At 45.3% G+C, this 10542-nt stretch overlaps 2 protein-coding genes across 2 annotated transcripts in view; both read right to left on the minus strand.

The window, feature by feature from the left end:
• Nucleotides 1–625: 625 nt before the first annotated feature.
• LOC135563581 (glycerol kinase-like) lies at nucleotides 626–2488 on the minus strand. The gene is made up of 3 exons (XM_065006395.1): nucleotides 2191–2488; nucleotides 1119–1376; nucleotides 626–859 (listed from the first exon to the last, which is right to left on the minus strand). Exons 1-3 carry the CDS (start codon nucleotides 2321–2323, stop codon nucleotides 849–851), a joined length of 402 nt encoding a protein of 133 aa, XP_064862467.1. The 5' UTR covers nucleotides 2324–2488; the 3' UTR covers nucleotides 626–848.
• Nucleotides 2489–6549: 4061 nt separating this feature from the next.
• The window catches only part of LOC115113702 (glycerol kinase-like), a 32097-nt gene continuing 28104 nt past the window's right edge, over nucleotides 6550–10542 (minus strand). The window contains exon 19 of the mRNA XM_065016146.1: nucleotides 6550–8388. Coding sequence (XP_064872218.1) covers nucleotides 8378–8388 — 11 coding nt within the window. The 3' untranslated portion in view covers nucleotides 6550–8377. The remainder of the gene's footprint in view (nucleotides 8389–10542) is intronic.

The following is a 10542-nucleotide window of genomic DNA, read 5'->3' on the forward strand; positions in this document are numbered from 1 at the left end:
CGTAAATCAATCATTATAAAGTGCTGTACTCAGATCATGCACTCCACACGTAAATCAATCATCATAAAGTGCTGTACTCAGATCATGCACTCCACACGTAAATCAATCATAAAGTGCTGTACTCAGATCATGCACTCCACACGTAAATCAATCATTATAAAGTGCTGTAAGGAACCCTGCGATGCTTTTCATACAGAGGTTCCTTCAAGTGGACCCACATATAACTAGGTACATCTACGATCATCAGAGTATCAAACCATCTCTCAGCAGGCCTTCCATTCCACATTATAGATATGTAGCCTACAACATTCTCACAACACTGGTTCAATGGTGGCGCTATTACTAACCAGTGTCATTAATTTGTCTTTTGTTTTTTTTAAATGTACAGTGTCACCATTTGTTAAAATGACAAGATGCACAACATATGACAAACAAACAAGATAAACATTCAAATGTCATCTGCTTAATCAATTCATAGAAAACAAGACACGATTGGATGTTTTTTTTCCTTCCACAGGAGAATCAGTCTCTTCCATCACAGTTCAGACACACAGTCGAGTTCCATCCATTGATTCCATCTTTGGGCCTTTCTTCCAAGATAAAGGTTCACAGGTAGGGTCCTTGTCCATGGGACTAAGAGAACGGGGCTGAGTACATGTACAGGAGGCAACAGGATGTGCACTAGGAATGCTCTCAGGAGGAAAGGAAAGTCCACAGCATGCCCAAACAGCCATCAGATGTCGGTGCCATGTGGACCAATGGAGGGACGGGTGTTACATTCTGTATGTTCCCCCTCTCTTCAACTCCATATGTATCCTCAACGGTTCCTAGTGTTGGCTCAGATCCTACTAGTGGTGTCCTGTGTGATGACAGAGAGAGGAAGAGGGTGACAAGGTTTAGATGAGAGAAAAAGGAGACGGCTCATTAGTGGTACTTGGCTTCAGGTAGGTAGCATGCACTATGTTGGTAGCATGTAACTAATTGTCTTTCTACATTACATTATCCCTGTCTCAGCCTCATCCTGCCTCTATAGAGAGGCCCCCAGGCTATCGCGGCCAGCCTCTATAGAGAGAGAGACCCAGGGTATCAAATGGGTGTGCTTATTGCTCCATGCTCACCGTTCCCATTGCTGACCGGGCCGTTCCCATTGCTGACCGGGCCGTTCCCATTGCTGACCGGGCCGTTCCCATTGCCCACCGGGCCGTTCCCATTGCTGACCGGGCCGTTCCCATTGCCCACCGGGCCGTTCCCATTGCCGACCGGGCCGTTCCCATTGCCGACCGGGCCGTTCCCATTGCTGATGATGGGCTCCGTGGTCTCCCAATTCATGGCCTGCTGGACAGCCTTCTTCCATCGTGCGTACCGGAACTCACTCTCTACAGGAGAAAAAGGAGGAACAGAAAATTCCATTGGAGGCTCCTATCCTCAAGGTAACTGCAGTACATACATATAACCACTAGATGTCAGTGTTAAACTCACTACCAAACAAAAAAATAATTGTAGAGAGTCTGTCATGTAAACCCTGACTTTAGGCAAGACAGTGACTAGGGTCTGGTTTCAACGATGAACTCTTGGCCTGGAGGAACTATGTCACATCCTCAGTCGATACGGGAGAAAACATTTTCCGGGGACCCTGCCAACAAATCACAAGGCAGACATGCCAGAACGTCACGATTCAAAACTAAAAAGTTTCCATGCCAAACCTTGGCAGTGGTTTTTCCAGAGTGAAGGTGGTGGATGCAAATTAGCCACATGCGAAATGCACTCACTAAAAATAAACTCCGTGATGTCCATCTTGGCAGCTACTATTTAGTGTTTTATTCAAGGGGATAAGGCAGTGACCTAAAGCCTCTATTGCCCCCCCCCCCCCAAAAAAGAGTTCATTAGTGAAACCAAACCCTAGTCACTGTTTAAGGTTTGAGAATATTAACTGAACGGTATTTAATGTAAGATACATTTAACCACCAGATGACAGTAGGACACATATTGATACGGTTTCACAAATCATGGTGACAGGGTCAGGGGTCAATTCAGTTTTCCAAATAAGTCAATTCAAGAAGTGGATTTAAATGTTAAAATAATGAATTGTAAATTATATATATATATATATATATTTTTTAAATGGAATTTTTAATTATCACTTTGACCCCGACCCTGGCTACTGATCAAGGTCTGACGCTGTTCTCTCACCCTCAGGATTGATCAGGGGTCTGTATTTGTCAGTGGGGATGGTTGTGAGGTTACCAGGGGTCAGACTCCAGACACCCACCCCCTCCGCTGCTCCTGCTGCCATGGCGGCGCCCAGCGCCGTGGTCTCCGACATGGACGGCTTCACTGAGGGAACACAACACAGAAATCCAATACTGCGCCGTCCTCAGGGGGTATGTGTATTTGGGTAAAAAAAAAAGTTAATGTTAGAGAGTGTGCACTGTGCAGCAGCTGTGTCTGCCTTTACGGAGTTTACGGAGTGCATGATGTCAACGTGTCTGTATGTTCTTGGAAGTAGACGTAAAATGTGTGTGTGTGGTTGAGTCAAAGTTTCAAATGAGAGATTACTGAATGCATGTCCTTTACCTCAATGCAGTGCGTACTGGGTCAAAGGAACCCCATAATCCTGATTCATAGCCTCCAGGATCTGGACAATAATAATAAATACAATTATATTAGGTTCATAGCAGAGTCTGCTGTTTGACTTCTGTGATTTGAGTCTGAATGGAACTCAGAGCCATATTCTCTGAAAACAGACAGCCAGCGTAGCGAAGGCCTAGGTGAGATCTGTTAGTGAACCGGGTCTGGCTTAGCAGCGAAGGCCTAGGTGAGATCTGTTAGTGAACCGGGTCTGGCTTAGCAGCGAAGGCCTAGGTGAGATCTGTTGCGCAGGTCCTAATCCAGGCACTTGTCATCTCCCGTCTGGATTACTGCAACTCGCTGTTGGCTGGGCTCCCTGCCTGTGCCATTAAACCCCTACAACTCATCCAGAACGCCGCAGCCCGTCTGGTGTTCAACCTTCCCAAGTTCTCTCACGTCACCCCGCTCCTCCGCTCTCTCCACTGGCTTCCAGTTGAAGCTCGCATCCGCTACAAGACCATGGTGCTTGCCTACGGAGCTGTGAGGGGAACGGCACCTCAGTACCTCCAGGCTCTGATCAGGCTCTACACCCAAACAAGGGCACTGCGTTCATCCACCTCTGGCCTGCTCGCCTCCCTACCACTGAGGAAGTACAGTTCCCGCTCAGCCCAGTCAAAACTGTTCGCTGCTCTGGCCCCCCAATGGTGGAACAAACTCCCTCACGACGCCAGGACAGCGGAGTCAATCACCACCTTCCGGAGACACCTGAAACCCCACCTCTTTAAGGAATACCTAGGATAGGATAAAGTAATCCTTCTCACCCCCCCCCCCCTCCCCCTCCCCTTAAAAGACCTAGATGCACTATTGTAAAGTGGCTGTTCCACTGGATGTCATAAGGTGAAAGCACCAATTTGTAAGTCGCTCTGGATAAGAGCGTCTGCTAAATGACTTCAATGTAAATGTAAATGTAGCACACACCAAGACTAGCACACAACAAGACTAGCACACACCAAGACTAGCACACACCAAGACTAGCACACACCAAGACTAGCACAACAAGACTAGCACACAACAAGACTAGCACACACCAAGACTAGCACACACCAAGACTAGCACACACCAAGACTAGCACAACAAGACTAGCACACAACAAGACTAGCACACACCAAGACTAGCACAACAAGACTAGCACACACCAAGACTAGCACACACCAAGACTAGCACACACCAAGACTAGCACAACAAGACTAGCACAACAAGACTAGCACACAACAAGACTAGCACACACCAAGACTAGCACACACCAAGACTAGCACAACAAGACTAGCACACAACAAGACTAGCACACACCAAGACTAGCACACACCAAGACTAGCACAACAAGACTAGCACAACAAGACTAGCACAACAAGACTAGCACACACCAAGACTAGCACACACCAAGACTAGCACAACAAGACTAGCACACACCAAGACTAGCACACACCAAGACTAGCACAACAAGACTAGCACACAACAAGACTAGCACACACCAAGACTAGCACACACCAAGACTAGCACACACCAAGACTAGCACAACAAGACTAGCACAACAAGACTAGCACAACAAGACTAGCACACACCAAGACTAGCACACACCAAGACTAGCACACACCAAGACTAGCACAACAAGACTAGCACAACAAGACTAGCACAACAAGACTAGCACACACCAAGACTAGCACACACCAAGACTAGCACAACAAGACTAGCACTCACCAAGACTAGCACACACCAAGACTAGCACAACAAGACTAGCACACAACAAGACTAGCACAACAAGACTAGCACACACCAAGACTAGCACACAACAAGACTAGCACACACCAAGACTAGCACAACAAGACTAGCACACAACAAGACTAGCACAACAAGACTAGCACACACCAAGACTAGCACACAACAAGACTAGCACACACCAAGACTAGCACAACAAGACTAGCACAACAAGACTAGCACAACAAGACTAGCACACACCAAGACTAGCACACACCAAGACTAGCACACACCAAGACTAGCACAACAAGACTAGCACACAACAAGACTAGCACAACAAGACTAGCACACACCAAGACTAGCACTCACCAAGACTAGCACACCAAGACTAGCACTCACCAAGACTAGCACACCAAGACTAGCACACACCAAGACTAGCACTCACCAAGACTAGCACACACCAAGACTAGCACTCACCAAGACTAGCACTCACCAAGACTAGCACACACCAAGACTAGCACTCACCAAGACTAGCACACCAAGACTAGCACTCACCAAGACTAGCACACCAAGACTAGCACACACCAAGACTAGCACTCACCAAGACTAGCACACACCAAGACTAGCACTCACCAAGACTAGCACACCAAGACTAGCACTCACCAAGACTAGCACACCAAGACTAGCACACACCAAGACTAGCACACACCAAGACTAGCACAACAAGACTAGCACACACCAAGACTAGCACACACCAAGACTAGCACAACAAGACTAGCACACAACAAGACTAGCACACACCAAGACTAGCACACACCAAGACTAGCACACACCAAGACTAGCACAACAAGACTAGCACAACAAGACTAGCACAACAAGACTAGCACACACCAAGACTAGCACACACCAAGACTAGCACAACAAGACTAGCACTCACCAAGACTAGCACACACCAAGACTAGCACAACAAGACTAGCACACAACAAGACTAGCACAACAAGACTAGCACACACCAAGACTAGCACACAACAAGACTAGCACACACCAAGACTAGCACAACAAGACTAGCACACAACAAGACTAGCACAACAAGACTAGCACACACCAAGACTAGCACACAACAAGACTAGCACACACCAAGACTAGCAAAACAAGACTAGCACAACAAGACTAGCACAACAAGACTAGCACACACCAAGACTAGCACACACCAAGACTAGCACACACCAAGACTAGCACAACAAGACTAGCACACAACAAGACTAGCACAACAAGACTAGCACACACCAAGACTAGCACTCACCAAGACTAGCACAACAAGACTAGCACTCACCAAGACTAGCACACCAAGACTAGCACACACCAAGACTAGCACTCACCAAGACTAGCACACACCAAGACTAGCACTCACCAAGACTAGCACTCACCAAGACTAGCACACACCAAGACTAGCACTCACCAAGACTAGCACACCAAGACTAGCACTCACCAAGACTAGCACACCAAGACTAGCACACACCAAGACTAGCACTCACCAAGACTAGCACACACCAAGACTAGCACTCACCAAGACTAGCACTCACCAAGACTAGCACACACCAAGACTAGCACACACCAAGACTAGCACACAACAAGACTAGCACAACAAGACTAGCACACAACAAGACTAGCACACACCAAGACTAGCACACACCAAGACTAGCACACACCAAGACTAGCACAGTGGCTTGTGAATGTATTCACCCCCCTTGGCATTTTTCCTATTTTGTTGCCTAAAAACCTGGAATTAAATTAGATTTTTGGGGGGTTTGTATCATTTGATTTACACAACATGCCGACCACTTTGAAGATGCAAAAATATTTATTATGAAACAAACAAGAAATAAGACAATCCCTTATGGCACCTAGACAGGTGTATTACAGCGTTCATCAATCCCTTATGGCACCTAGACAGGTGTATTACAGCGTTCATCAATCCCTTATGGCACCAAGACAGGTTTATTACAGCGTTCATCAATCCTTTATGGCACCTAGATAGGTTTATTACAGTGTTCATCAATCCCTTATGGCACCTAGGCAGGTGTATTACAGCGTTCATCAATCCCTTATGGCACCTAGACAGGTTTATTACAGCGTTCATCAATCCCTTATGGCACCTAGACAGGTTTATTACAGCGTTCATCAATCCCTTATGGCACCTAACGGTGAAGGAAAATCCAGACCCAGTTTTTAAAAAGTAAAACTTTATTGCAATGTGCATTGTCACATTCTTCTTTGCACAACAGAATAGAGGCACCCAAACCCATTTTTCAGGAAAAGACAAAAACAAGGACAAATCAAATAAAACATTACAACAGAAACAATTCAAATGAAATGTGTAGTTTAAAACATTTTTAAACAACTTTAAGGCAAGTGTCCTTTCCTTTCCATACACAGAATGAGGGCTTTAGATTTCATATTACAGACGTTACAGAAAATGTATGAGATCATTATACATAACAAGGTCCATACCATGCTTCTCTGTATCAATGTCTGAAAAGCAGCCATTTGGGATATGAAGCACATTGGACAGATTCATTTCCTCTTTACAACAATTTTACAAGTTGACATTTCTCAGTAAATTAAATAACCAAAACAGATCATCTTGTACAGTTTACATTTAGATTCCTCTGTCACTGTTATTTCAGGCCTTCACATTGATCCCCCCCAATTCAGGCCTTCACATTGATCCCCCCAATTCAGGCCTTCACATTGATCCCCCACAATTCAGGCCTTCACATTGATCCCCCACAATTCAGGCCTTCACATTGATCCCCCCCAATTCAGGTCTTCACATTGATCCCCCCAATTCAGGCCTTCACATTGATCCCCCCAATTAATTATCAATTGATAATAAATCTCTTGCAAAAAGCAAAAAACATTACCGTTGATTGACTTTATGTTTTAACATTTACATTAGCCCATTGTACCCGTGCAAATCACCCATTATAAAGTGCTGTAAGGACAAGACAATTCATGACCAAAAATTAATTAGGAAGTAATATACTTTTCTTCAACGACAGAAAAAAAAAATAGGTCTTATGAAGCATTTTGTAGTTAAAACTTCAACTTTACAACTGAAGTAAATGTGTTTCACAGACCTTTCATTATACACTGATGATCCCTTTAAAAAAGGCTTTATCGGTATTTCATTATTATTTTTTAAATACACAAATGTCCCTTTAAAAATCCAGAGCGTCGTACTCAGATCATGCACTCCACACGTAAATCAATCATTATAAAGTGCTGTTCTCAGATCATGCACTCCACACGTAAATCAATCATTATAAAGTGCTGTTCTCAGATCATGCACTCCACACATAAATCAATCATAAAGTGCTGTAAGGACCCTGCGATACTTTTCATACAGAGGTTCCTTCAAGTGGACCCACATATAACTAGGTACATCTACGATCATCAGAGTATCAAACCATCTCTCAGCAGGCCTTCCATTCCACATTATAGATATGTAGCCTACAACATTCTCACAACACTGGTTCAATGGTGGCGCTATTACTAACCAGTGTCATTAATTTGTCTTTTGTTTTTTTTAAATGTACAGTGTCACCATTTGTTAAAATGACAAGATGCACAAAATATGACAAACAAACAAGATAAACATTCAAATATCATCTGCTTAATCAATTCATAGAAAACAAGACACGATTGGATGTTTTTTTTTCCTTCCACAGGAGAATCAGTCTCTTCCATCACAGTTCAGACACACAGTCGACTTCCATCAATTGATTCCATCTTTGGGCATTTCTTCCAAGATAAAGGTTCACACCTTGTCCATGGGACTAAGAGAACGGGGCTGAGTACATGTACAGGAGGCAACAGGATGTGCACTAGGAATGCTCTCAGGAGGAAAGGAAAGTCCACAGCATGCCCAAACAGCCATCAGATGTAGGTGCCATGTGGACCTATGGAGGGACGGGTGTTACATTCTGTATGTTCCCCCTCTCTTCAACTCCATATGTATCCTCAACGGTTCCTAGTGTTGGCTCAGATCCTACTAGTGGTGTCCTGTGTGATGACAGAGAGAGGAAGAGGGTGACAAGGTTTAGATGAGAGAAAAAGGAGACAGCTCATGTAATTTATAGTAGTAGCTTAAAAATGTATGCATTACCATGGCATTAGTGGTACTTGGCTTCAGGTAGGTAGCATGCACTGTTGGTAGCATGTAACTAATTGTCTTTCTACATTACATTATCCCTGTATCAGTCTCAGGGTCATCCTGTATCCCTGTATCAGTCTCAGGGTCATCCTGTAATCTGTATCAGTCACAGGGTCATCCTATATCCCTGTATCAGTCTCAGGGTCATCCTAGATCCCTGTATCAGTCTCAGGGTCATCCTGTATCAGTCTCAGAGTCATCCTATATCCCTGTATAAGTCTCAGGGTCATCCTATATCCCTGTATCAGTCTCAGGGTCATCCTGTATCAGTCTCAGGGTCATCCTATATCCCTGTATCAGTCTCAGGGTCATCCTGTATCAGTCTCAGGGTCATCCTGTATCCCTGTATCAGTCTCAGGGTCATCCTATATCCCTGTATCAGTCTCAGGGTCATCCTATATCCCTGTATCAGTCTCAGGGTCATCCTATATCCCTGTATCAGTCTCAGGGTCATCCTAGATCCCTGTATCAGTCTCAGGGTCATCCTGTATCAGTCTCAGAGTCATCCTGTATCCCTGTATCAGTCTCGGGGTCATCCTGTATCCCTGTATCAGTCTCGGGGTCATCCTATATCCCTGTATCAGTCTCAGGGTCATCCTGTATCCCTGTATCAGTCTCAGGGTCATCCTGTATCAGTCTCAGGGTCATCCTGTATCAGTCTCAGGGTCATCCTATATCCCTGTATCAGTCTCAGGGTCATCCTATATCCCTGTATCAGTCTCGGGGTCATCCTATATCCCTGTATCAGTCTTAGGGTCATCCTGTATCAGTCTCAGGGTCATCCTGTATCAGTCTCAGGGTCATCCTATATCCCTGTATCAGTCTCAGGGTCATCCTATATCCCTGTATCAGTCTCAGGGTCATCCTATATCCCTGTATCAGTCTCAGGGTCATCCTATATCCCTGTATCAGTCTCAGGGTCATCCTAGATCCCTGTATCAGTCTCAGGGTCATCCTGTATCAGTCTCAGAGTCATCCTATATCCCTGTATCAGTCTCAGGGTCATCCTATATCCCTGTATCAGTCTCAGGGTCATCCTGTATCAGTCTCAGGGTCATCCTATATCCCTGTATCAGTCTCAGGGTCATCCTGTATCAGTCTCAGGGTCATCCTGTATCCCTGTATCAGTCTCAGGGTCATCCTATATCCCTGTATCAGTCTCAGGGTCATCCTATATCCCTGTATCAGTCTCAGGGTCATCCTATATCCCTGTATCAGTCTCAGGGTCATCCTAGATCCCTGTATCAGTCTCAGGGTCATCCTGTATCAGTCTCAGAGTCATCCTGTATCCCTGTATCAGTCTCGGGGTCATCCTGTATCCCTGTATCAGTCTCGGGGTCATCCTATATCCCTGTATCAGTCTCAGGGTCATCCTGTATCCCTGTATCAGTCTCAGGGTCATCCTGTATCAGTCTCAGGGTCATCCTGTATCAGTCTCAGGGTCATCCTATATCCCTGTATCAGTCTCAGGGTCATCCTATATCCCTGTATCAGTCTCGGGGTCATCCTATATCCCTGTATCAGTCTCAGGGTCATCCTGTATCAGTCTCAGGGTCATCCTGTATCAGTCTCAGGGTCATCCTGTATCAGTCTCAGGGTCATCCTATATCCCTGTATCAGTCTCAGGGTCATCCTATATCCCTGTATCAGTCTCAGGGTCATCCTATATCCCTGTATCAGTCTCAGGGTCATCCTATATCCCTGTATCAGTCTCAGGGTCATCCTATATCCCTGTATCAGTCTCAGGGTCATCCTATATCCCTGTATCAGTCTCAGGGTCATCCTATATCCCTGTATCAGTCTCAGGGTCATCCTATATCCCTGTATCAGTCTCAGGGTCATCCTGTAATCTGTATCAGTCCCAGGGTCATCCTGTATCCCTGTATCAGTCTCAGGGTCATCCTGTATCCCTGTATCAGTCTCAGGGTCATCCTGTATTCCTGTATCAGTCTCAGGGTCATCCTGTATCAGTCTCAGGGTCATCCTGTATCCCTGTATCAGTC

Source organism: Oncorhynchus nerka, linkage group LG3 (assembly GCF_034236695.1).
Source record: "Oncorhynchus nerka isolate Pitt River linkage group LG3, Oner_Uvic_2.0, whole genome shotgun sequence".
Taxonomy (NCBI): Eukaryota; Metazoa; Chordata; class Actinopteri; order Salmoniformes; family Salmonidae; genus Oncorhynchus; species Oncorhynchus nerka.

Excerpts from the sequence above, each read along its gene's own strand:
- LOC135563581 (XM_065006395.1), bottom strand. The coding sequence starts at position 2,323 with ATGTCGGAGACCACGGCGCTGGGCGCCGCCATGGCAGCAGGAGCAGCG. Across the intron at positions 1,377-2,190 it reads ACCCCTGATCAATCCTGAGG|AGAGTGAGTTCCGGTACGCA; the intron begins GTGAGAGAACAG and ends TTTCTCCTGTAG.